This window comes from Drosophila ananassae, chromosome XR (genome assembly GCF_017639315.1).
Source record: "Drosophila ananassae strain 14024-0371.13 chromosome XR, ASM1763931v2, whole genome shotgun sequence".
Taxonomy (NCBI): Eukaryota; Metazoa; Arthropoda; class Insecta; order Diptera; family Drosophilidae; genus Drosophila; species Drosophila ananassae.
This window is the reverse complement of record NC_057932.1, coordinates 20888303-20915241: the sequence shown is the minus strand read 5'-3', so window position 1 is coordinate 20915241 and position 26939 is coordinate 20888303. Positions and strand designations below refer to the sequence as shown.

At 50.9% G+C, this 26939-nt stretch overlaps 5 protein-coding genes across 5 annotated transcripts; 3 read left to right on the top strand and 2 right to left on the bottom strand.

Annotated features, from left to right (window-relative positions):
* The first annotated feature begins 127 nt into the window (after positions 1–127).
* Positions 128–8065, top strand: LOC6501988 (maestro heat-like repeat-containing protein family member 1). Its single transcript, XM_001966789.4, has 9 exons — positions 128–471; positions 1789–1966; positions 2023–4451; positions 4506–5151; positions 5220–5700; positions 5763–5966; positions 6026–6916; positions 6976–7078; positions 7141–8065. Exons 1-9 carry the CDS (start codon positions 318–320, stop codon positions 7281–7283), a joined length of 5229 nt encoding a protein of 1742 aa, XP_001966825.1. The 5' UTR covers positions 128–317; the 3' UTR covers positions 7284–8065.
* On the bottom strand, positions 7979–10305 carry LOC6501838 (aladin). The gene is made up of 5 exons (XM_001966790.4): positions 9492–10305; positions 9306–9432; positions 9096–9247; positions 8663–9039; positions 7979–8409 (listed from the first exon to the last, which is right to left on the bottom strand). Exons 1-5 carry the CDS (start codon positions 9893–9895, stop codon positions 8069–8071), a joined length of 1401 nt encoding a protein of 466 aa, XP_001966826.1. The 5' UTR covers positions 9896–10305; the 3' UTR covers positions 7979–8068.
* Positions 10306–10571: 266 nt separating this feature from the next.
* LOC6501989 (CXXC-type zinc finger protein 1) lies at positions 10572–13385 on the top strand. Its single transcript, XM_001966791.4, has 5 exons — positions 10572–10673; positions 10734–10867; positions 10938–11631; positions 11687–12508; positions 12576–13385. Exons 1-5 carry the CDS (start codon positions 10644–10646, stop codon positions 12858–12860), a joined length of 1965 nt encoding a protein of 654 aa, XP_001966827.3. The 5' UTR covers positions 10572–10643; the 3' UTR covers positions 12861–13385.
* A 769-nt stretch (positions 13386–14154) lies between these two features.
* Positions 14155–23268, top strand: LOC6501990 (extracellular signal-regulated kinase 7). Its single transcript, XM_001966792.4, has 9 exons — positions 14155–14982; positions 15036–15277; positions 17315–17985; positions 18040–18230; positions 18292–18498; positions 18559–18705; positions 18760–18856; positions 18924–19420; positions 20676–23268. The coding sequence occupies exons 3-9, from the start codon at positions 17899–17901 to the stop codon at positions 23164–23166; spliced, it is 3717 nt and encodes a 1238-aa protein (XP_001966828.2). The 5' UTR covers positions 14155–14982; positions 15036–15277; positions 17315–17898; the 3' UTR covers positions 23167–23268.
* Positions 23269–24133: 865 nt separating this feature from the next.
* Positions 24134–26939, bottom strand: LOC6501837 (synembryn). The gene is made up of 3 exons (XM_001966793.4): positions 26735–26939; positions 25768–26643; positions 24134–25716 (listed from the first exon to the last, which is right to left on the bottom strand). Exons 1-3 carry the CDS (start codon positions 26813–26815, stop codon positions 24943–24945), a joined length of 1731 nt encoding a protein of 576 aa, XP_001966829.1. The 5' UTR covers positions 26816–26939; the 3' UTR covers positions 24134–24942.

Below are 26939 nucleotides of genomic sequence, written 5' to 3'. Positions count from 1 at the left end.
AATTAATATAGATTTTTTAAGCAATAATTTAGAAGAAAAACAAGTCCAGAAGTGATTTAAAATTTAAACAAAATAATAAACCACAGGGTGACTCGAAAAATCGCTTATCACTACACTATCGATTAGTGGTATGCAACTATCGATGTGTGCATCGATATTTACCTAATTTCGCAACTGCAAACCACGGAGAAACAACAAACTCCGTTTGGATCGTTTGGATTTCGCTCCTGGTATTTGCTAAGTGCGTGCGTTAGACTCTCGCCAGAATCCCCGACAAGCTGGAGAAGTGGAAGAGAACGCGGAGCTCCACCAAGAAAATGGATGAGCGGGGTGGCGGGGGCGGTAGCGGTAGCGGGAGCGGCAGCGGTGGAAACGGATCAACAAACACAACGAGCAACAACAAATCAGCTGCTGGGGCTGCTGCTGGTGCTTCGGGGACGGCTCCCCCAGATAAGCCAACAATACTGGAAGGTAAATATTGAGCCAAAATGAGACCAGGAGATATCACTGAATCTTTTCCAGTTCCAAAAAGCCCCTTCATGCACACCCACACTCACGCACACTCATGCACACACGTTCTCGCCGCACATTAATAATTCCGAATATGTGTAATGGGCGTCTCCGGCCCTTCTACGCCTCTGCCAGCTACATAGCTCAGTCTTTGTCCTAGCTCTAAAAATACAACTACGCATTAGCTTTGGCGCCAGGACCTCCAATCACACACACACACACCCACACACACTCACACACTGTGGGGTAAACGCTCTTAATCCCAGCTATTTTTAGGGGTGGAGTATCGGGGAGAGCAACCTCCTATCTCGCTATCTGTTTATCGACACTCGCGGTGCTGCTTCTATGTCCAGCACAATGACTCTCGCAGACCTGAAAAGTCTGTCCTATTTTGTAAATAAAGCTTACTTTGGTATGTTTTGAATGCTTCAAAAATTGCTTTCATATTTTATTATTTATTTGTGTTTTAGTGCTAATTTATTGGCCTCAGGTGTGTGCTGGGACCTGTTGAATTTCGTGCCCCCGCCCTCGCACTTTTCCACCCCCTCGCTCGAAACAAAAAGCACCCATATGAAACCCTAAAAAAGCATCTTTGGCAACCTTTGGAGCCAGCCACAATAACGAAATTGTTGTTTTTATTCATCGGATGACAAATCAATACCAAGAGCCCCAACAAAAACAACCTTAGCTCGGCCAGACCACATCATTTCGCAATTACACCCACAAATTGCATCGATCCGATCCAGTCCACTCGTTTTCCGCCCAAGAGTATCTTTGTCTGACGGCTCAGGTTGAAGAAGTAGCCATCAGATACGTCTGGGGAGAGGCTCCAGCTGGCTCCAGCTCTATCTCTCGAATGTCTTCTAAACAACTCACCCAGATCGGATCGGCTGACGTGTCCGCTTTTATCACAATACCCTTTCGCTTCTTGTTTATATATTTGGATTTAATGGCGCCTGTAAATAAATTCTTTTGTTTACAATTTTCGCATTAGAATTTCATCGAACGTCGATTAAAGTCCATTAGGAATGTCTTTGAAATACCAGAGTGGGTTTCTATAGAAGGAGAACACAAGTACCTTTTTGTTCTTGGGCTGTGACTTACTTACAGACTTTTTATAAAAACTAGTCTTTGTTTCCCAAAAACCATTAAAAGAATATATGGTGTGGCTTTTATTGAATCACATACAGCTTTGGTCACACAGTGTGGCCAGTGTGGCCTTGCAATCTCTTTAGAAGGAAGGTCCAATATTTAAACTATTTCCCTAATCTCTTCCAGGAGTCCTCCACAACATCTTCGATGGGTTCACCGACAAAGAGGAGCAGGTGCGCTCCGCCATGCAACAGGCGATCGTCAAGATCCTGGAGACGCATCCCGAACGAGCGGCCGACATCCTGAGCGAGTACCGCTCCCAACAGCCCAAGATGAGCGACCACACCGTGTCCATGATGCTAGAGTGAGTGCTAGCGGGGATTGGGAAGCAAAAACCTGACCTATTCTTCCCTATTTCAGTTGTATTCGTCATGTGGTGGGAGCGGAGCAGCCCCTGCCGGCGGCTGCCAACGAAAAGCTAATCAACCTGGCACTCCAGGAGCTCATCCGGAGTCCCGACCATGTGCCGCTGATACAGAATCCCGCCCAGCGCATACTGGTAGCCATCGGTCGGACCAGCTCCGACGGCTGCGCCCAGGTGATGGAAGCCCTCCAGGCAAAGGGCAGCCACACCGAGGGGGTGCCCCACTTCATGTTGATGCAGTGCCTCGGGCTGCTGGCCACCGAGCACCCGGCAGGAGTGGTGCCCCACATCAAGGCCATACTGGGCAGGTGCCAGCCGCACCTGGGCGGAATCCGGCAGGATCACATCAAGCAGGCCCACGCCTACGCCATCGGGCGCTTTAGCGAGGCGCTGCTGGAGGAGGGGGAGCACGGCGAGAAGGATAACTGCTCCACGGAGATCAGTGTGGCGTACGACGTGCTCTTCAACCAGTGGCTCCACTCCCGCGAGCCCAAGGTGTGCGTGGAGATCCTGCAGGCGCTGTCCAGCATGTACCCCCTGCTGCCGAAGGATCGGATTCAGGACCAGGCGGCGCGACTGGTGCCGCAGATCTTCGCCCTCTACCGACGCAGCGTGGACAGGAATGCGGTGACTCAGTTCCTGTGCTCCGTGCTGAAGACGAATCTCGCCATCAATGCTCAGGTGCTGGACGCCATCCTGGACACGCTGATCTCGCACCTGTTTGACCTGGTCTGCGTCTATCCGGACTACGAGAAGCCGCAGACCGTGAAGGGCCACTACGAGGTGCTGCGGTGCTTCCACCTCCTGGCCAGCCATCAGGCCTACTCCGCCCGGATCATGGAGACCCTGCTGATCCACCTTCGCAACAACAGCGAGCGGGAGCGGATGAAGTCGCTGCTGATACTGACGCACCTGCTCAACTCCTGTGCGGGCAACATCGAGAGCCGGATCCCGGCCAGCATCGAGTGCCTGAAGCAGCTGATCCTCTCCGAGAAGGGCATCAAGATGAAGCTCACACTGCTGAAGACGATCGTGGCCCTGGCCCAGAAGGCCCACATCCGGGACAAGGAGTTCGTCTGGTTCGTGGTGCGTCACAGCTGCAAGTACTCCAAGTCGAACCAGGAGCATGGCAGCCACGAGGAGCACGCCAACCTGGCCCTCAGCTGCGAGAACACCCTCTACATGCTGGCCTCCACGGTGGGCACGCTGGACGAGCTGCTGAAGCGGGAGCTGCTCAACTACTTCATCCTGCTGGACTACACCGACATCTGCGGCAACCTGGCCAAGTGCCTGGCCAGCCTCTTCGCCAAGTCCCCGCACATCGAGTACGACATAGCCGGCGACGAAGCAGCCCACGCGGACAATCCGGTGGGCGATGGAGCAGCTGGCGAGGATCGCAGTGTGGTGAAGCGGGGCAAGGTGATGGTGCCGGGAGCGGAGACCATCTACGCCAGGTGCCTGGCTCTGCTGGGCAACCAGCAGTGCATCAAACGCTGCTCGAACATCCTGAGCTTCCTGCGCTACTACCATCCCCAGGTGAACCCCGCCCTGGAGGAGCTCTGGGAGCGACGAATCCCGGACCTGCAGCTGCAGATCAACCGGGAGAGTGCCTACCGGCAGCAGCTGCACGACTTCGTCCTGGAGACCAACGAGTTCCTGGGCGGACTGGACGAGAACTTTGCCCAGCGCATGGCCAGCAAGCTGGCCGACCAGATATACTTGTACCCCATCACCCTGCCGCACTCCGAGTGGCAGCTGCCCGATCTGAGCGCCGAGCGGGGCATGCTCCTGCAGGCGGTGGCCCTGACCCTGCTCCAGGTCACTGACGTGGCCTGCATTCACACCAAGATCGATCTCATTGTGACGAGCGCCCGGCAGGAGCGCCTGGACAAGCACGTGAAGCACGCGGACTACGAGCGCAAGATAGAGTCCTGCGCCCGGGCTCTGGGCTACATCTCGCGGCAGCACCTGGGCCACCTCGTCAAGAAGCTGACCGAACTGGCCCAGGTAGGTGGGCGGAAGCACTCGACCGGCTTCTTCAGCAACCTGCACTTCATCAAGGACACTCACAAGGAGCTGGAGAACTACAAGAGCAACCTGCTGGTGGTGAAGGCCTTCGGCCACATCATGGACGAGGCGGATCCGCTGCAGTCCCTGCAGCACCTGGACGAGGACGACACGCTGCTGGGCTTCCTCATGCAGCAGCTGGCCATGCACAAGGACCAGACCATCATGTCGGCCATCCTGCAGACGTTGCTGAGCATCTGCAACCAGTTGATCGCCACCAAGGAGCAGCTGCCGTCGCCGCTGCGCCACCGCAAGCAGATCATGGAGACTGTCTTCAGTATACCCATTGAGGCGCCCTTCAACGACCTGCCCCTCCTTCCCACGATCCTCAAGCTGGGCACGGACTTCATACGGATAGGTAAGGATTGGGATTGGAGTCTATAGTTTTTGTAATTCTATTTGGGATTCCCAGGTGGCCCCGACACCGCCGAGTGCGTGGATGGCGGCGTCATCTTCGAGATCGCCTGCCGCAACTTCTTCGGCTGCGCCCAGCAGCTCAAGATGAAGTTCGACTCCCAGGAGGAGGACGAGCGCAACAGCTTCCTGGCCAAGCACCTGAACGAGTCGCTGCCGCAGCTGAACGCCCTGGTGCGCGCCATCGTGGAGCTGGACGCCTCGCCGGCCACCCTCGACCTGATCATTGGCATCCTGGAGGGCTGGACCCGCGACCGCAACTCCGAGGTGCGAATCTGCGCCAGCCACGTCTTCAACAACACACTGGAGGTGTACATCAAGGCGATGCGGATTGGGTGCGAGGCGCCATCGAAGTTCAACCAGACTGGGCAGATGCTGGGCAAGATCGTGCCCAGGTGCATCGACTCCAACGGGACCGTGCGCCAGGTGTCGGTGGAGATCCTGCAGAAGACCCTGGAGATAGCCTGCATCTACGAGACCCTGACGATAGCCAGCATCGACAGCAACGCTGACTGGCTGAAGGAGATCGAGGCCATCAAGGAGCACATCATCACGGACGAGCCCAAGCAGATCTACAACCTGGCCGGGGACATAGCCAAGATAATAGCTCTGAGAATCTCCAGCTTCCAATATCTTCAGTTTTGGTAAAAAAAAAATGATGTCACTTTCATGTTTTTCTTTTCATTATTGGTCCTTGTTGTGTTCCCTACAGCAAGACCCTCCTGTACTCACTGAGGGATCCCGAGCAGAGCTCCACCATCGGAGCCAGTGTCGTGCTGAAGTTCTTCATCCAGCAGAAGGGCTCCGAGCTCTTCCACGCCATTCCCGACCTGGTGCGCGACAGTCTGGTGGCTCTGCAGCTCTGCGAAGTGCCGAGGGCCAAGTCGGGCGTTCTCAAGGCACTGGTGGCCCTCACCAAGCACCATCCGAAGCTGGTGTGTGCCGAGATGCTGGCGCAGCCGCTGCCGTTCGACCCCAACCTGGTGGAGTACTGGCATCTGGTGTGCAACGACCCGGAGCTGACGGGTCTCATGCTGGACAACTTCCTGCAGCTGCTGAGCGGAGCTGCCCTGCAGGAGGGCGGTGGCTCGGAGACGCCCTCGTCGCAGGAGCGCCAGAAAATAGCCAGTGCCCAGCCCTTTGCCATTTTCTGTGCCCTCCACGAGATGCTGCCGTGCAAGGACATCAAAGAGGTATCATTGGACTGTCCTCCGACCTGTATTCTCTGTTTAACTTGCCATCTCTTCTATTTCAGCAACTGGAGCAGCGTTTCCCGGACATGTTCAGCATGTTGCTCACCTCCCTGAGCAGCTACACGAACCTGGCTGCTCCCAATCCTCCCGTGAACGCCTCCGCCAGTCCCAATCAGCCGCAGTCCGGCAAGTCCAAGTTCGGTTTTGTGCCCAACAAGGAGCTGGTCAAGCTCAATCCCTGCCAAATAGTTCTGGAATCGTTCCAGGTGAGTGAGGGACTAAGGACTTTAATCCTGAAATTCTCATCCTTCCGTATCCCTTGCAGGCCTTCCTCACCAATCTCGAGATGGAGCAGATCGCCGGAGTGTTGAGCGTCAACTCGCAACTGGCGTGCAGTGTGGACTGGCACAGCTACATCGAACTGCTCACGCCCATGGCCATTGGCCTGGGCCAGCAGCTCCAGCTGGGCAGTCCCCAGATGCGGCAGCTGGTCAACTCCCTGAGCAAGTACGTGGCCTCCCCGCACGACGGCCAGCGCGTGGCAGCCGTGGGTCTCTTCTCGCGCCTGGTGCCCCTCAAGCCGCCGGGGGAATTGACCGCCACGATCCTGTCCCACCTAGGAGCCGCCCTGTCCGACCCCAATGCCGTGGTGCGGGGCCTGAGCATCCAGGGCATGGGCTATGTGGGCCAGCTGGCGGAGAAGGAGGCGAAGCGGTACTCGGAAACGGCCATTGGGGCCTTGCTGAAGGGCGTGGATGACCCGGTGGGCGACTGCCTGATCAACATTCCGCTGGAGAGCATGCGCGGCCTGTCCGGTATCCTCAGAGCCCTGCCCGGCGAGCGGGTCGAGTCCTTCCACGTCTCCCTGGCCATCCGCATCCGCCCGTTCCTGGGCAACTACGCCCTCGAGATGCGCGAGGCGGCCATCCAGCTTTTCGGTGACATCTGCGAGGGCAAGCACGACGACGGCAGCAGCTCGCCCACCTCCTCGATGGAGGCACTCCGGGAGCAGCTGGTGGCCAACCTGTTTCCTCTGCTCCTCCACCTCAGCGAGAGCGAGGCGGCAATTGTGGCCGCCTGCCGGGGCACCCTGCAGCGGGTGTGCCGCCTCCTGCCGGCCCCCAAGGTGGTGGAGCTGGCCCAGCAGCAGTTGGGCGAGGAGCGAGGACACCAGCTCAACTACAGCAGCTTCGTCCTGGAGTTTGTGAAGCTGATTGTGAGTAAAGTGGATGGGTCTTAATGAGGATTAAGGTAAAGGATCTATTTCTGTTCCAGGCCATGGAGCTGACCGATCACATCCAGGACTTTATTGACTCCTGCCTGCCGCAGTTGCGCAGCCAGTGGCCGGAGGTGCGAGGCAGTGCAGCCATAGTGATTGGTGAGATCCCTCGAAGCGCTCCAAAAGCCATCAACTATATGGTAAAATAATCTTGTTTTCAGGAATCCTGCACAACTTCCTCAGTGAAAGGAATGTGCAAACGGAAGCGGTGGCCGGAAAGATAGCCGTTCTCCTGAAGGACGAACAGTCGGCCGTGCGGATGAGGGCGGCCACCGCCCTGGGCTACTTCTTTGGCGACATATGAGCGGAGCTTAGGGGACCAACCAACCAAAAATAACTCGATTAACTGCATGTCCTTGTGTGTCTCGTGTCTGTTTGTAACATTATGATTAGTATTCCTCCGAGTGTGATCCCGTTGCCTCAGCAATTGTTCCCCTATTATGTTTTTGATATTTAACTGTTTGTTCTGTTATGTAATCGAAGATCGCGTTATATACTATACTATATACACATACCATTATTTATATACAACTATTACGATATACATATATATTGCTGTTTTTTGTGAAGCGCCTTACCACCACAGGACACTCTGTTTCCGTTTCCGTTTCTGTTTCTGTCTGGGTGTTGGAACTGAAAGGACTGATTTGATAACAAATCTTTATTTACAGAAGATTCTGTTATGGACAATAATTCTTATTCAGCAGATCTTGCGAAAGTACTTCCACAAGACACCCCCTAGAAGTCACAGACATGCCAAAGAATGAGGCACTCGACTTGTGCTTTTTTAAATTCTATATTTTATTTAAAATGTGATGTAGTTTCTACTCGTATCCCACTCTAGGGAGCTGTATTATGGCCAACATTCTTCAACTTCATTTGTATTTTTGGTGGAGTATTCACAGACGGATGTCCTGCGGTTGTCCTGCCTTCAACTCTTCCGAGTTCTCTAATCTTTAAAGTCAATTACCCATCACCCCTCCTTGTGTGGACTTGTGGTTTCCCAAAAATATCAAGTGTTACTTTATTCAATTGTGTACTAACACTTAGAAGAACCAAATAAAGAATAAACTATTCCAAAAACAAGGCCTAGTCGAAGGGGCAGTACTGGATGCGGCCCGACGACCAGGCAATGGTCAGGACAGATCGGTCGTTGTCCTTGTTCAGGGGCTGGAAGCAGACGAAGCTCGGGTGCTCCGCAGCCGTCTCCCCGCTTAGGAAGTACGCCGCCGAGATCTGCAAGTCGAACTTCTGGATGAAGGTGCGGAAGACGGCGATGCAGTTGGTGGCCTTGAAGGTGACCACCAGGTAGTTGCCGTGCGGGTCCCAGGCCAGCTGCTGGGCCGGGCCTCCGATCAGCGTCTGGTTGGCATCGATGCTGCAGGCATTCAAATCGGCTATCGGCAGGACCTCCTTCTCCTCAGCGGAAGCTGCAAAGGGCAAGAGATTACAATCGTGATGGATTTCCAAGCAATCCCTAATCCTTAAGAGTAGATTTTAATCTGTAGTCGACATTATACAGGCGGTCTGGACACTGGAGCAGCCGCCAACCTGTTCCCGACAGCAAACTTTAATCTAGGGCAGCCTCATTCGAGTTTCCTTGCAAGTATCTACTACTTCTGGATAAACGCAGGAGACTGACTGCCCAGGCGGATATGGAAGATCTTCGATAGAAGGACTCACCTTGAAGCATACTTTGCTGGACAAACTGGAGACGGTAGAGGATGGGTTCGGTGCTGCTGACAAAGAGCAGGAAGCGTCCGCAGGGCGACCAGCAGGCCGTTTGGACGTGGCCACCGGGGCCGCACACCCAGCGCTCTGTGGTCCACTTGTTGTTGCAGTTCCACACCCGGAACACCCGGTCCACGGTGCCGGCAAAGAGCCAGTCATTTTCCGGCGACCACTTGATCAGGCCGCCCGGCGGGCCCAAGCGGTTCAGACTCTGTAGTGTCCTGTTGTCCACCTGCCAGACGATGATGGAGCGATCGCCAATCGAAGAGGTGGCCAGCAGGTTACCGTCCTTGTTCCACTGCATGGAGGTAATGGGCAGGTTTGAGGGACTGCAAGAGGATCGATTAGTCTCTTACTCGGCGGAGGAATCATTGCAGATACTTACTGCCTGAAGGCCTGGCTCGGAGCATTGGCGCGTCCCAGGTGCAGGCTGTTGTCCACGTTCCAGAAGCACAGGCCCTGCCGGCAGCCGATGACTATTTCCCCGGAGCAGAGCGGTCGCCAGGCCATGCAGGTGATATCTGTTTGTGTGGGGCTCTAAGAAAACACATCCATAGAGAAAAAGGATCTGTAATCCCGGAATAGAAGCCCTCACCTTCAAGACAATGGGTTGCTTTACGTTCTTTGAGTAAATCCGGACCACATCGTCCACTCCCGCCACGGCTAGCTTGAAGTAGTGGCAGTGCCAGGCCACGTATCGCACGTCGCTGTTCATCCAATCCCTGAAAGAAATGAAGAGGATTAGAAAGATCAAGGGCCGAGAAAGCCTTCGCCCACCCACCTGGTCTCCACAAACTGGGCTATCACTTCTCCGCTGAGCTGCTGGGTGTGCGGGAATATCCTGAGCTTCAGGCCGCCGGCCAGTCCCAGGAACTTATCAATCCAGTCGCCCACCTGGGCTACCAGAGGCGCCTGTTCCCGGCTTTTGACGCTCCTCGCCTCCGCCAGGGCTTCCCAGAAGCCGCCGTCGAAGAAGGTCCGGGTGATCCGCTTCAGGACACGCTCGTCGACCGCCACGAAGCTCTGGGTGCCGTAGTAGCGGTGCGACGCCGCATTTGTGGAGATATCATTCTTCAGACTGATGCGCGGATAGCGTTCCAGCTCCGGAATGTGGTTGTGCCGGTGTGACAGATCCGAAAGATTGGAGAATGGCGGACACTGCTTAAGGTTGCTCAGAGCCGCCATTCCGCCGGTCTTTTACGATCACAGTAATGCAGGAAGTTCCAAAAACAAGAGTTACGGAAAATGCGGCAAGCGCGCGCGAATTAGAGATGGGAGTAGAGTGCGGGGGTGTGATAAGAGTGTGACCAAACAACAGTGCAATCGGGAAATTTCGGTTACAGCTTTGAGGTATTTGAAAAGTTTTGGAATTGATTTTCAGAATCTATTCTTACCCAAAATGATCTTTAGCTTTCTAGACTCGACATATATAATGAATGCCAAAATGACAAGAGCATACAATTTTAGAGGCATGTATCTCAACATGTGTATTAAAATCATTTCTTATCAAAGGTGATACAAATTATGAATACCGAAGTCTTAGGAGATGGCCCTATTTGTATGTAATTGTGTGGTTTTGATAAGAGTGAATAAAATGTAACAATAAATGCATTATTAACCGTTATTTTTTTGACATTAGAAGCAAAGGTGCGTGTGAGAAGAGATGAGAACGATAATTTCCTTGAAATTTAACATTTTTAATATTTCTTAATTAAAAGATTGTTCAAATTTAATAATATTTAAATACGTGTGGTTTAAAATCAAGGCTTTTACTATTAATATTAATTATTTAATTTGAAAAACTATTTTTTTTCACCTTATCGATATGCCCATCGCTAAACTATCGAAACTCGTCGGTGGGACCACCCCCATGAGTTAGACTTTTTTTTTGTTATTGGTACCTGGACGTGAACACTTGGAGCTGAGAGATCCGATGGCGGACAAGAAGAAATACAAGAAAACCGTAGGCTGATTAGGACTGTCAATTGGCGCACATGATTACCCTTGACCCGTTTCATTGCAGAAAGAGGAAATCCGGCGGGAGATCGCGAGGGAGTTCGATCTCCCGGAGCGCAAGTCCAAGATAGCCACAATACTCAAACAGGAGGACCAGGCCTACTGCATCTGCCGGACCTCTGACTGCTCCAGGTTCATGATGTGAGCACCCCCCTAGACGACTCCCGTCACCCTTGGCACTCTGTAAACAATAACAACGTCCATTTTTCAGAGGCTGCGATGGCTGTGAGGAATGGTACCACGGAGATTGCATTGGCATCACGGAGAAGGAGGCCAAGCACATCAAACAGTACTACTGCCGGCGCTGCAAGAAGGAAAACCCCGAGCTCCAAACCATATTCCGTCTGGTGGCCACTGAACGGGCCGCCGCCTCCAATGCCGCCTCTACGAGTCTAAACGCCCCGGGCGGAGCGGGTCCATCAGGGGCTCCGCCCGGCGGCGGTGGTGGCCCTGGTGGAACTAACGCCCTGCCTCCGCCTCCAACGCCGGCGGCGATAAAGCGGAAAAACAGCAACGCCCGCGAACCGAAGATGGGGAGGCGATGTGGCACTTGTGAGGGCTGCCGCCGGCCCAATTGCAACCAGTGCGACGCCTGTAGAATACGGGTGGGGCACAAGCCGCGCTGCATTTACCGCACCTGCGTCGCCCAGGCGGCTGCCGAGGCGCAGCCCACTACCTCGGGTCCTGGCCGGAAGAGGGAAAAGGCCGGTGCGGCCGCTGCGAAGGATCGCAAGCTGAACGGCGTAAGCGGTCCAAGACCAGCTAGCCCGGAGGTGTTCATCAACCCAGAGCTGGAGGGTATGCGCCAGTGCCACGGACCCGGCTGTTGCTGCCAGGCGCGACCCCAGAGCAAATACTGCAGCGACAAGTGCGGCTTCAATCTGGCCACGAATCGCATCTTTCAGGTTATTGCTTCGATTTTCATCCTAGTTAGCTCGAAACTAAAATGTGAATCCACAGGTCCTACCTCAGCGTCTGCAGGAATGGAACCTAACGCCCTGCCACGCAGCCGAGGCGAATCGAAAGCAGCTAGACCAGATCCGCCAGAAGCAGTCCATGGTGCGCTTCGCGCTGGCCGAACTGGAAAAGCGCTCCGAGGAGCTCAACATGGTTGTGGACCGCGCCAAGCGCAGCTCCATCGACACCCAGCGACCGCACGACAGTGCTGATGGCGGAGAGGACGAGCAGAGCATGTACTGTATCACCTGCGGCCACGAGATCCACTCGCGCACGGCCATCAAACACATGGAGAAGTGCTTCAACAAGTACGAGTCGCAGGCCAGTTTCGGCAGCATCTTCCAGACCAGGATGGAGGGCAACAACATGTTCTGCGACTTCTACAACCAGGCAAGCAAGACGTACTGCAAGCGCCTGCGGGTCCTGTGTCCCGAGCACAGCAAGGACCCCAAAGTTCTCGACACGGACGTGTGTGGCTCGCCGCTGGTGAACAATGTGTTCAATCCCACGGGTGAGTTTTGTCGGGCGCCCAAAAAGAACTGTTTCAAGCACTACGCCTGGGAGAAGATACGCCGGGCGGAGATCGACTTGGAGAGGGTGCGGCAGTGGCTGAAGATGGACGACCTGATGGAGCAGGAGCGGATGCTGCGGCAGCAACTGACCTCGCGAGCAAACCTTTTAGGATTGATGCTGCATTCCACGTACAACCACGAGGTGATGGACGAGCTGGTGCGCAAGCAGCAGGAGCATCTGGCGGAGTTCGAGAAGCAGAAACGGCGGCAGCAGCACCAGCAGCAGCTGCAGGCCCAGCAGGCAGCATTCCAGGTATGTTTATTCTTTTAAACCATGCGCCTATTAGCTTATTAATTCACCGTATCGTTATAATTTTAAGGAAAAGCAACAGCAGTTGCAGAAACAGCAACAGCAGCAGCAGCAGCAACTGTTGCAGAAACAGCAACAACAGCAGCAGCAACTGCAGCAGCAGCAGAAACAGCAGCAACAGCAACAGCAGCAACAGCAACAGCAGCAACAACCACAACAACAACAAGTACTACTAAAGCCACAACAGCAACCTCAACAGCAGCAGATCGTGCAACAGCAACACCTGCTGCAGCCACTCAAACCGCAACCACCTTTGAAGCCTCAAACGCCACTCATCTTCCAGCGAAAGTCATAGATTTCCATTCCTTTAAACTAAGTAAGAATAACAGAAACAGAAACAGAAACAGAAAGAGAAAGAGAAAACCGCAAACAAAGCCGAAAACAAAACAAATCATAAACAAAACAATAAACTGACATGCAAGAAACCCTTTTGTGCGAGAATCCTGACATGTTTTCACTCCCTCGCGTATGAAACTAGTCGCGTTTGGTGTCGCGTTTCTCTGGGCAACCGGATAACACAATTGCCGGCTGTCGGTGTTCCCGGAACACAAGTACATCGTGGAGGAACAAAGGTTGCCAAGCGCCTGAGTCGGAATCGGAGTCGGAGTCGGAGTCGGGCCACAGGGAATGGTTGTGTTTGTTATTGAAAACTAAGCATCAAATATGCATTTATTGATAGCAACCTGCCCATAAAAAGGAAAGCTGCCTTTTTGGGCGAGAACGACAGCGAATATCATGTACTATTTTAGATAATTCTAATTATTGAACGAAATTGATAATATAAGATATTATTATTACTGTTAGTTATTTATTTTTACAATTGGGATATATTTTTGGTAATTATTTATTTCTAATTCGATTGTAATTTTTGTAATTAGAAGCATTTTCATGTTTTCATACATTTTTTTTTTATCAAAAAATGTCCATTATGTCTATTATTTACAAATTTATTGGTTTTTAATAATAAATTTAGAATAAAATAACTTAGATTATATGTAAGACGCTCGATATTGTAATTTTTTTTAGGGTATTAATGAAATGATTATAAATAAATATAATATATGTAAGAATAACTAAAAAAACCTGTAAAAAAAAGAGTAAAATTATTCCTTCCTCTTAAATATTTGTATTTCGAGGAGCTTTTTAGTAATCTTTAGTGCTATAATCTAGTTCTCACTGGAATATCACCGTTTTTTTGGGTCTTCTCTTAAATATTGGTCATTTGAGAGAAGCTCTTCAGTGTTTTCCCAAAAGTAAGAGACTCTGCGGAAGAAGTTCTTGTCGGATGTTCTCTTAAATACTGTATCTATTTAGCCTCTTATATAGTGTATTATTAATATTTATTTATTTATTGAAAAGATTATGTCTGTGACCGCTTCTTGTTGTGAAAATATCCCGCCTTTGTTTAGGGTGAATGATATGCAGGGGTCCTGCAGGACCTGCTAGACAATGGGTTTTAGGAGGGAGGTGCGGGCAACCAATGGAAACGACGACGGCGAAAGGACAATGCGGGTAAGGGGTATGGGGGTAAGGGAGCTCTAAACAGGATAACAAGAAGGCGACGATTCCAGTTGAAATTTGAAATCGCAGTAGCCGGGATCGGATCCATATACCGGATGCCGGAAAAGTAGAAACAAGTAGTCGTAGACGTTAGTGCCTGTGTGACCTAGTGGACGAATCGTACTGTCGGTGGCAGTTATAGTCCGGAATTTTTCTACTTCACACACGACCCCCGATTCCCAAAATAATAACACACACACTTTTTTGTATTGAATTCGATTCTTTTGTTTTGTAAAATCGGAACCAAGGGTGTCAGAGCCGGAGACGAACGTCGTCCGCCAGCGCCGATCCAATCGTTCAACCGTCCTGTCGCACCGTCGATCCCCAATCGTCGTCCGGGTGTTACGACTATGCAGTATTAGCAGTCAAAAAAAAAAAAAGGAATACGCCCCATTATCATTATTTAACTTCAAATCAAATCTGAGCAAATTAAGTCGCACCTCCATCGCGAGTGAAACGTTCAAATTGTAAATCGGAATAACAGTAAGACCTCATCAGAATCGGGAATCGAGAAAAATTCAAGGACTCCAGGACTATCAGCGTAGATACATACATACATATATCAAAGAAGAGTAAATGAGTGCCACAAAGTCGAAGAGAGAGAGAGAGAGATAGCGCCAGGAGTGGAAATATAAAGCGATTAAATAGCGAAGAGAAAATTTGACTCAAAAAAGTGAGGTTATCTTCACCCGAATAACGGTAACTCGACAGCTAAAGAGCGAAACGGTACCTGAGTATTCGTATTTTGGTCGTGTCAGGTGCATTTATTTTTCGCGTTTCGTTTCCTGTGTTCCATGTTCAAGATCCTGGACGACTCCTCTTCCCAGACCCCTTGAGTATAGCTCACCTCCATAAAGGTATGTCGCTCTATTTTCGGTTTAAAGTCAGTTTTATATCTTTACAGTTACAGTTTTGGTTCCATACTTGGAATTCGAGTTGTGTTCGTAATTCTATATATTTTTTTATTTTATATCTTGTGCAAATTGCCAGTTGACGTATTGTCAGTGAAAGCCCCATATATCATCCACTATACAATTCAATATACAGTTCGTATCAAGCAGACGGTAGCCGAGATCTCAGTATATATTGAGCAATATATAGGGGTCCGCCACCACCCACTCCAAATATCCTTTGTCCTGTCGGTATAATCGGGTAAGTGACGTGCTCCACTTCAAAACTTTTGTGCCAAATTCAATTGCGCTCATTTCTTTACACTCGTTAGCAGGGGCTTTTGACACTTTTTTCAAAGGATACTGTGATATTGGCTACACTGCTTGCTTTTTTCTATATTGGTGTTCGAGGTTATTTTACTAATCACAATTTTCAAACTAAATGCAAGGTTTTCTGCTCCATTCTTTATAAAATAAAGGATCAACTGCTTTAATCCTTTTACATAAGGAAAGAAGCATCAAGGATCTACTGCTTTAATGTATGTACCATAATGGTGCTATACTGCTTGACTTTTTGAGAACCCTTTACCATAGGACCTGAATTTATTCAAATGTGTGGTTAAGGGTAAAGATATAATAAAGCTATCGAAACAAGTAACTTAATTATTTTAAAGTAATTTTAAACTATGTGCCCTTTTGTCTCCAGATCAACTCAGATCTCCCCCATACCCAAGTAAGCAGTGTACAGCTCACAATAAACGGTAATGAACTGCTTGCTTCGCGCATGCTCCTCTCTCTTTTGAAACTCTCTTCCGCATCTTCCAAGTCTCCGCCTGATAATATTCGGGATCTTTGCAATCGCGTTTCTTGTTGCTCTGTGTTCCGGATGCCCTTTGCCATACACGTGAGTGGTGTGCTATAAGTACTTGCGCTTATTTATTTGTTAAACAAATTCATTTGGCGTGTTTTGTTGCCTGATTTTCAATCCCGACGGGTTGCATGCCGCATATTTTGATTTGATTGTTTTGCGGCGTTCGCTGCAGCAACAACTACAACGACAACAACAAGCCCAGTAGTACCTGCCGTTCGCTACCTGACGTTGCCCTGGACACTTGAGGGTCCATTGTAGGCATTGCCAGTCCAATCCGACGCCCCCTCCCTCCCTCCGTTTTGGCCCGGCTTTCGCTCTCTCCGATCGATCTAACAATAATTCGGTTTCAATCAAGACCGCCTCGCAATTTATTTATTCGTTTCCTATGCTTTTTATTTGTGCTCTCGTTATGCCCGTTGTTCCGTTTCCGGTGATTTTCGGAGCACTGAGAGAAAATATGTCGACTAAAAGTAAATTAAATTGTATTTGAGAGTTTGGATAGCAAAGTATGGATAGTTTTGGGGCCAAAAACATTCATAAACCTATTTAAAATATGTTATATATTTATTGAATTGGAAACTTTTGCTGTTTAGCATATGAAATTATATTTATTTACAATAAAATATAGAATTTAAACTTATTTCTTGCCTCCAACTTTTCTCCCTCTGCACGTGTACTTTATTCTTGTTGCCGTTTAATTTTATTTTACATACTTGATGCCGTTTGCATATGAGAGCCAGCACGCGAGGACCCAGATGCTCCAGTTGGAGCCGCAAAACCACTCGGGCGCCACTACAAATCGCGCAAACTACGAGCGGCTACCAGAAACGGGAACAGTATTTATTTCTGCCAGCAGCTGGCTACAGTGGCCCCCCGCTAAAGAGCACTTTCTCTTAAAACTTTCCATAGATCTTTTAAGTGACATTCATAAGTGGCATCATCATTAACAAATTTAAAATTGTGCAAATGGTGTGTTTCGACGACAAGTTTCTTATAATTCTCAAGTTGTAATTCTCTTTAAAAAACGTTCCATAACTATCTTATAATTCCCATCTACATAGTTTAATTCCTCTTCTTCTATGACTTTTAAACAGAATCTTTTTAACTTTTAAACTTTTTAATAAAAATCATGTATTCTACTTCTTCTAATTCTCAACTAATTTCAATAAACAGTGGCATCTAAAAATTTAAACTAATATATGCTTTTAGCAAACACATTCTTATAATTCTCAACTAATAGTTTGAGAAACTCTACCAATCTACTCTTTCATATATTTTAACCTAATGTTCTTATAATTCTCAACCAATGATTCATAACTAGGTTCCCAATAAAGCAGTGTTGTTTTTTCTATAACTTCCTTATAATTCCCAACTGATTTAAGACGTCCGCTATAATTCCCAACTAATGACTCCCCGTTCTATTCACAGCGGGAATCTTTTCTAGATATTCCCGTGGCGTTGGTTAGCCAGCGAACAAAACCATCAAATTGGCGCCAGTTCAGGGAACTGGTGATGCTTTTGCCCCATCTGGCGGCGCCTCTTCCCCGCGTCACCGCCCGCCGGGCAAGCCGAAAACTGTTCAGGAACTGATTCTGGAGGCTGCCCACCGCCGGCGACGTCATTTCCTCGGGGTGCGAGGGGACACCACCACCACCACCACCACCACCAGTCCGCACAACGCTCCTCCTCCTCCTCCTCCTCCGCCTTACGACCATCATCACCTGGTGCCGGAACACAAGCCCCCCAAGGAGCGCAAGGACAAGACCCGTGTGAGGGAGCGCGAGCGAGAACGGGAACGCGAAAAGGAGCGTGAGCGCGAGCGCGAGCGAGACAGAGACCGCGAGCGAGATAGAGAACGTGAGCGGGATAGAGAGCGCGAGCGAGATAGAGAGCGTCAGCGGGAGCGAGAAAGAGAACGCGAGAGAGAGCGCGAGCGAGACAGAGAGCGGGACAGGCTGAGGGACAAGGAGAGGGAGAGAAGGGAGCGAGAAAGGGAAGCCATCCAGAGACAAATGGCATCCCAACCCGTGAGCACAGCCCACGAGCGTCGCATCCATGAGCTGGATCACAATGTGGAGCGTATCTTCGATGTGCGGAAGGTAAGTAACGGTACTGTACTCCAGACATGTCTAATTCATTATAATCCTTTGAAGCGCCTGGGCAAAGGAGCCTACGGCATCGTGTGGAAGGCCACCGACAAACGCCACAAGGACACTGTGGCCCTCAAGAAGATCTTCGATGCCTTCCGGGACGAGACCGACGCCCAGCGCACCTACCGTGAAGTGATCTTCCTGCGGGCCTTCCGCCACCATCCGAACATCATCCGGCTCATGGACATTTTCAAGTGAGTTAATCCACAGGATCCAGAGGATTCCATATCCTAACACTTCCTAAACTTGTGCTAGGGCTGCCAACAATTTGGATTTCTATTTGGTGTTTGAGTTTATGGAAAGCGATTTGCACAACGTAATCAAGAAGGGCGATGTCCTCAAGGACATTCACAAGCGCTTCGTCATGTACCAGCTGATCAATGCCATCAAGTACATGCACTCGGGCAACGTCATCCACAGGGACCTGAAGCCCAGCAACATTCTGATCGACAGCAAATGCAGGTGAGTCCTCAGATCCTTGAACTCCTTTTGTTCCGGATTCTACTAGCCCTTCTCCTTCAGACTAAAGGTAGCGGACTTCGGCTTGGCTCGTACTCTCTCCATGAAGCGGAAGTCCGATTTTGATGACATGGAGAACGATGCCATGCTGACAGACTATGTAGCCACCCGCTGGTATCGTGCTCCCGAAATTCTAGTGGCTAGTCGCAAGTAAGTCATGGGTGTAGTTATAGTATATAGTAACATTATGTAATATCCCCCAAGGTATACAAAAGGCATCGACATGTGGAGCCTGGGCTGCATTCTTGGCGAAATGATACGACAGAAACCCCTCTTCCAGGGCACTAGTACTATTAACCAGGTGAGTATCACCTATCACCTTAGAGAAGTGAAGGAATGTGTCTACAGCACTATTGTAACATCCGTAGATTGAAAAGATAGTGACTGCCCTACCGGATGTGACACAACGCGACATTGACTCCATCGGAGCCAGCTTCGGAACGGTTCTCCTCAGCAAGAAGATCAGCCGCGACCGCCGCCACTCGCTGGAGGAGATGCTGAGGAACTGCTGCGACGACGCCATGTCCTTGGTGAAGTCCCTCCTCGTCCTGGATCCCCACGGACGGCTGACTGCCAAGGCGGCCATCATGCATCCGTTTGTGAGCCGCTTCCGGACTGCCTCGGCGGACATGGAGCTCCGACTGGACGTGAGTCCGCCGCTCCACGACGATGTCCGCTACGGAGTGGACGAGTACCGCTCCAGCTTGTACGACATGATCGGCTCCGAGTCCCGGAGCAGTGCCCGGAAGACCAGCAACGTGGCCGCATCGTCCGCTGCCCATCCGACTCAGGGCGGTAGTCGGGAGGCCGTCACGTCCGGCTCTGCCCCCAAGGGTCTGCCCAACCGCTCGCTTTCACGGGCCAGGTGAGTGGAAAGATTCTCTCTATCCTCGGGATGGATGGGCGGGGGTGATCCCATTAGTAGTGGTAGTAGTAGTAGTTGCAGTGGGGGGTGCTGGTTGGTGGAGGAGCCTCTCTAGCCACTCTAGCTGGTCCCCTTTTCCAGGTACCGTCGTCCCTAGCAAAGACGTGCCGCCTCCACTGCCCACCGCACCACATCCAAGGACACCACATCCGCCCAGGACAGTGGAGACCTCTCTGCGTCCGTTTCCACCTCCACAGACTCCACAAGTCTCCAACAGCCACACCACAAAGCACACCAGAAGGAGCCACAGCCACAGGAGCGTCCACACCGTTCCAGGAATCGTTATCCTTTGCATCCTCGTCGCCTCAACCAGCGAAAGAGTCAATAGTACACTGAGAACTAGGGTTTGGTACGAAGGTTAGAATAGTTATTACCTTTTAAGGCGAATTAATATATATATAATTTAAATCTTAGCTTAAATGAACACTTTAATATTTGAATACTTAATGATATAATATTTAAGATTTAAGCTTTTGGTTTAAGGCTTCAATAATTGCCTTTATTATTTAAATAAGTGATGAAAGACTAAGGTTAGTTAATTAATAGCTTGTCATTAGGATGTAAGTAATATTAAGTGCTTTATCTTTAATATAGTATTAATAAATTATATAAATTATAAAGGATAAGTAACGAAAACTATAATTTAGTAATTAAATAATTGAATTGTTAAGAAAACTTTTTTTCTTCTATTGTTATTAAATATTAAATATTTATTTTTACTTACAAATAAGAAGTATAAGAATATAAATGACAAAAATCAAATCTTGGAAAAGTGACGAATTCACTCGAAAATCTCTTCAGTGACGAAATCCAGTGACCTTAAAATAAGATGGAAAAATGGAAAATTTTCAAATAGTTTCCTTAAAAAAAGAAGAGCAGACTACACTTTTAAGAAATGTATTTGTTTATTAGAAAATAATTACATAGTTATCATAAGTTATATAATCATGAAACTTAAATTAAATTATGGAGAAAAAGAAATTCTTGTAACGAAATTTTAGCGCAAAAAAATAAATCAATATTCGAGTTGAAGATTATTTGAAAAAGTTTTAGTTTTTTGGTTATTAATTATCTTAATTTTGCGTTTAATTAAATTAATCACCCCACCCCGCCATCCCACCCCATGTCACCTAAAAATCAGCCAGAAACACATACTTCTTCTTCGACTCATCCACACCCCCCATCCCTCCCCCAGGACCATCAGTGGTAGCCACAAGAACCGGCCGGACAGGCACCAGCCACCGCACCGAGAACCGCATCATCCGCCGCCGCCGCAGCATGCCGAGCCGGAGAGGAACACCTCGGGAGTGAACACACTCAACCGCAATCTCACCCAGAGCTGGGCGGAGCATCACTACCACAAGCGGACGTCCCACCATCACCACCACCACCACCACCACCAGGAGCAGCCGCAGCCGCAGCCGCAGCCGAGGCATCAGGAGCCGGAGGAGGTTCCGATGGCCACTATCACCTCCATCATCCACCAGAAGCATCGCGGCAAGGACAGAGCCCAGAGGCATGCCCCACAAAGAGGAGAGAGCCGAGGAGGAGGCGGCGGCGGAGGCGGCGGAGGCGAAGGAGAAGGAGAGTCCGACCCGGCACCTGGCACTTCCCAGACCGCCCTCCTGACCGCCGAACACAACCTGGCCATGGCCCGGAACACCCACGCCGCTCTCCGCAAGGAACTGGCTGCCGTGGCGGCCACAGCTCCCCGGAAGAAGAGCTCATTCTGGCAGAACCAGGCCCAGGCCCATGTCCAGATGCACGCCGACGCCGAGGCCCGGGTGCAGGCGCTCCTCAGCAAGGCCAAGCATCCGTTGTACAGATCTCCCCTCGAGAGGGTCCAGTGGGGCGGGGACAAGAGCTCGGCCTCTGGGGAAACCGAGTCCATGTCGCCCCATGTGCGCAGCCGATCTCTGCGCAAGCTGCAGAAGGAGAGGAAGCCCCGGGTGAAGACCAAAGTGCATCAGGCTGGCGAGAGCCGAGGCGAGGAGGGCAGAACCGAGGAAGGCAGAGCTGGAGAAGGTAGAGCCGGAGACGGTAGAGCCGGAGAAAGTAGAGCCAAAGAGGACCGAGGCAGAGAGGACCGAGCTGGAGAACGCAGAGGCGAAGAGGAAAAAGTCAGAGATGACCGAGTCAGGGAAGATCGAGGCAGGGAAGACCGAGGAAGAGAAGACCGAGGCAGGGAAGACCGAGGGAGGGAGGTCCGAGCCGGAGAGTCCAGAGCCAGAGAGGACAGAGCCAGGGAGGACCGCGCCAGAGAGACCCGAACCGGAGGCGGCGGTGGCGGTGGCGAAGGGGATCAGCAAGCCAGGCGAGAGCTCACGGTGGATGAGAAGCTGCAGCGCCGCAGGAAAATGGAAAGGGAGAGGCAGCTGATCCGCCGGGAGCGGCAGGTGATAGAGCGGGAGCAGCGGATGGCGGAGAACGAGCGCCTCATGGAGCTGGAACGCCGCCAGCTGCAGATCATGGAGCTCCAGCAGAAGCGGCCGGTGGCCAGGGAGAGGGCGACAGCGGCAGGACCTGGACCTGGACCTGGACCAGGACCTGGCTATCCATCAGGATCCGTGGCCAAGCGGCGCCCCACCACCACCACCGCCGCCCACAAGGCCCACATCGAGACCGATAGAAGGAGCGACGAGTCGGAGCAGTTTTACACGCCCGGGAGCACCGGACGCATTCAGTCGGAACTGGCCAAGGAGCACTACAGGGAGAAGAGCAAGCAGCCGGCCAAGGACAAGGAGTTGAAGGGGAAGGAACCGAAAACCAGAGAGCCCAAGGCCAGGGAGCCGAAGGAGAAGGAAAAAAAGGAATCCAGAGGCCAGGGTGACAGCTCGAGTCCGCAGTCCTCGGCGGTCTGCTACATTTCCCGAATCAGCTACCTGGAGGCCGAGATGGCCAAGTGCAAGCGCCAGCTGGTGAACTTCGTCCAGGACAACCAGGAGGTCCTGACGCACCGCAAGCTGCGCTATCATTACGAGAAACTCCAGCCCCAGCGGGTCGGAGGGTCTGAGGAAATGTATCCAGAGGACGAGGACGACGACGACGATGACGAGGAGGAGTTGGAGCATCACCCGGATATCATGCCCGGCGGCGGGGACGGTAGCGGAGATTCCGGGGCCCAGAGCTACAAGACCTTCCTGCTGGAGCAGAGCCGACAGAAGCAGCTGCAGCTGAAGGAGTTCCTCGCCCGGGACGAGAGCAACGACTACGACCATCCGGATCTCTCCAACGTCTACAAGGTGCGGAGCTATCACGCCTTTGGCGGCGATCCGGAGGCCCTGGTAGGGGGTCCTCCGCACCAGCAGCTCGACTACATAAAGCTCTTCCAGAGCTCCTATGCCACGGCCCCCGAACGGGTGCTCTCGCCGGAGCCCTTGGAGGAGCCGCGTCGCATCAACCGGGAGCTGGACGACCGGAAGCGACGCGATCGCCTGGAGATGCACCACCAACTGGGCCACTGCCACCGCCACCACGAGCACCACCACGAGCATCATCACGAGCACCATCAGCAGCACCATCATCACCACCACACACCCAATCACCACAACGCCCCGAATCCCCGTAATCCCCACCAGCAGCATACCTGCCAACGCCATCGCGCCACTGGCGGGCCCACCTACGAGCACATGCGGCTGCGCCCGGAGGACATCCAGGAGGCGCAGTTCGTCGAGGGCTACAACTAACCGGATGGAACGACACACGTGTTAACCTTGTCATGTTCACATCACCGGACGTACCTACTCCCAATGTATCTTATTACAAATGTGCATTCGCCTTAAAATTCACTTTTTGGTTTATTTCTTGCGGGGATTTGGATGCGGATATGTCCTTAAGACTTCTTAAGTTCTCTAGATTTCAATATATCTGGGAGTTCTCCAAGATATTCGTTCGAATTTCTCCATTCATTTTCTTACTCTTTTGAAAATGTCACAGTTTTTTCAAAATTCTAGAATTTTTATTTCGAAATTTTTAGTAAAAAACCAGTTTTAGTTTAACTTTTTTAAGTTTCAAGAATAAGAAACTAACTAGGCTATAGTTCTTTGAATTCTTGGATCAGTTTTATGGCGGAAATTGGAAAATGATGAATATGTTTTCAAAATTCTAGAATTTTTTATACTTTCTTTATTATTGGTAGCTCTGCAGTTTTTAACATTTGGGAAGAGTAATTCCTAGGAGTATCTTTAAATTTTAAATTTTTAATAGTTTTGAAGATTTGAAACTCTTTCAAAATAGGTATATAACATTTTAAGTGGGTTGTGGGTTTTTGAAAAGTGTTTTTTATAAATTGTTTAACTTAGAACTTAAAGGAATTCAAAATGATTATATATAAGGAACTGATTCTGATATTAACTTTAGTTTCAGTTCTTCTTTAGTGGAAAAAAAGCTAGTTAGTTTATTAAATTAATCTTCTACCACAAATGTTTCAATATTTTAGGAATTCAAATTAGTATTAAGTCTCTCAATCCTTCTATAGAAACTATGAATGTAAATTTTTGTTTCGAAAAATGATTCAAAGTAATAGATAATAGTAGTTATTTTATTTGGAAGTCATAGTTAAGGGAATCCGGCAGTTGTAATTAGTAATAAGCCATAGAATACAGCCCCCAAGCCACAGACAATAATGCGTTTCGATTCTCGGATCGAGTTGGATTAATTCGCAAGACGCTGATTGATTTATTTGTTAAGCTTTGGAGAGTCGCTCGAACAAAACGAATATTGTTATTAATATTAATATTTCATGTATCGGGTGGTGAGTGCATGGACACATGCATCTATAGCCGTAGAAAATTTGAACACAATAAAGCTCTATATAGGTCTTCCTGTATATAGATCAAAGACACGCGTATTCCGTCTCAAGTCGGAACCTACAATGTACAATGTTGATTGGGACCTGGGAGCTGGGAGCAAAGGATCATAGAGACTTCATAGATCGTCATAGATCATAGAGACTTTGCAAGTAATTTTCTTTGCAATTTAGTTTAGTTAATAGCTAGAGTTACAGTTAGAGTTACAACATTTATAATATAGAGCTTGGAATTTATATAAATACATGCACTTAACCATTACAAAGTTAGTCAATTGTCTATCCTCCTCTATCCTCTACCCTCTCAGTTTTGGTTTCGATTTGTGTGAAGATCTCGCCGCCGAACTGGAAGACCCCAACGATTGTTTCGCATTTAATTAGTTAACCTCACTAAGCCTTCTCGGCGGGCCGCGGGGCTATGGCAGCACTCTAAGTGTCTATTTCGAATAAATAAAGGTACAACTTGATGGCAACTCGGGGTGGCTCTCCCCAGGACTCTGCACAGTACGAGACTGAGCTCCAACGCTCACTAGTAGCGGAGTGGCTCCTCAAATAAATGCGATACGCAACTAAACTCTAATCCCTCCAGGGCTATCCAAATAAATGCCACTGCCTGCCTCCGTCCTGCCACAGTTCCGCCTGCCACAGGGAGCGCTTAGGTTTTACGCTTCTGGTCGAGCTGCTGCTGCGGCAGCTCCTCTTGCAGCTGCAGGATGTGCTCCAGCGGCTGCGGCCGCCCGTCCTTGTCGATCAGAGCCGGCTTCACGATCCCGCCCTGGCGCAGTTGCTCAATGAGGTTCACCAGCTGGAGCGCTTCGTACTCCTTCTGCTCCTCGCTCATGCCGTCCAGGGGATTCGACTTGCTGCGCGGCTCCACACACCCGAGCACCGGATTGATGCCCTGCTGCTGCTGCTTGTACTCCTCGGTGTCGCTGTCCTCGCTGTCCGAGGAGTAGTCGGTGCCCTCGACGCGCCGGCAGTCGAGGATGCCGCGCTTGGCGAAGAGCCCGGCGGCGTTGCCGTAGCCGGTGTACTTGATCATCCGGCCCACGTCCTCCTTGCAGAGCACGAAGAGCAGCTCGGCGGCCAGGTCCCGGAGTATCATAGCCGGCAGTGTGAGGAAGCGGCACAGATGGTTGCGCAGCTCCTGGCCGATCTCCGGCCGCTGGCTGACGTCCCGCAGCGGCGGCAGGATCTCCTGGCGCAGATAGTGTCGCATCACCCGATCGCTGCGGGCGCACTTCACCAGCACGGTCAGCACCGGGGAGAGCAGCTCGTGGGAGCTGGCCTCGGCCTCCTGCTGGGCCAGGGACTGGCGCAGGTAACGCAGCAGGATGGCCAGGCTGCGAACGTTGCGCTTCTCGAAGCAGAGGGCGCAGCACTCCCGTGGCTTGGCCCGGGCCCCAGACTCCTGATCCTTCTTCTTTTCCTAAAAAGCGGAATTTAAGAATTTGAACAAACGTGCTTTGGGCTACTGTACCTTTTCCTCCTCCCTGTCCCGTTGCTCCTCTGCGTTGGAACAGCGCAGCGTGAGCTCGGTAAGGCAGCTGCCCGATATGTTGGTCAGCAGATTGATGGCATGGGTGACCACGGCGCGCTCCTTGTCGGTGGACATGTCGCCGAAACGCAGCAGCAGCTCTCGCAGGACGCCGGTCAGGTGGAGGCTCTGGATCTCGTACTCGTTGGGGCTCTTGTCCGGGGCGCTGGTCACGTTGAACATCACCTTGAGCAGCTCGCAGATGATGTTCAGCTGCTCCTCGCTGCCGGCGGCGGCGTCCTCGCCCAGCTTGTCGTCCAGCCACTTGGTCATGTACGTGAGGCCGTTGAGATCGATCTGGAGGCGGGAGCGGGCCGCCGGCTCCAGGGCGGTGAGCAGGAAGAGCAGCTTCATGTCGTAGTACTCCAGAGTAGAGGGATGCCGCATGGAGGAGGCCACGCGCTTCAAAATCGCGTCCAGGCAGTGCTGGCGCAGGCACTGTCGCCGGCAGTCGGAGCTCTGGTAGACCAGGTTGCACAGGCACTTGAGCGCCTCGGCTATCACCTCCGACTGGTCCTTGCTGGGCTCCTGCTGGGTGTCCGCCTGCTCCTTCTCCTGCTGCTTCAGTTCGTCCGGCGTGGCCGGCAGCTTCAGGGAACTGGCCTCGATCCTGGCCAGCTTCAGCAGGACGTTCACCTCCTGTTCGATGTAGTTCGTCTGCAGGCTGAACTCGTCCCGGGTGAGAATCCTCACTGTGTTCAAGCACTGGGTGTGCAAGTGACTCAGCCGCTGATCCTCCAGAATCCCGAAAATGGCCAACCAGAGGTCGTGCCATAGGTTGTCCGTGCGGAAGCCATCAAAGATTAGCAAGTCGGCGTACTGAGAGCCCAAGAAAATCAAAAATAAATATTAAAAAAGTGGTCCGCAGGAAAATAACAATAAAAGGGAGTTTCCTCCGGACTTTGCTTGCCTTCGTATTGAAATCAGTTAGGATGGCGGCTATGTGGTCCGCATCCTTGGCCTCCAGCCGCTTCAGATGTTCCGCTTCCATGCTCACAGAATGCCAAACTCCGGGCCTGTACAATTGCTTCTTAATTAATTGGATTTTCTTCTCGTTTCTTCGCTTCTTTTTTGGGGTTTCGGAGGCGTTAATCAGCTGTTTAGCAGTGTGGCCA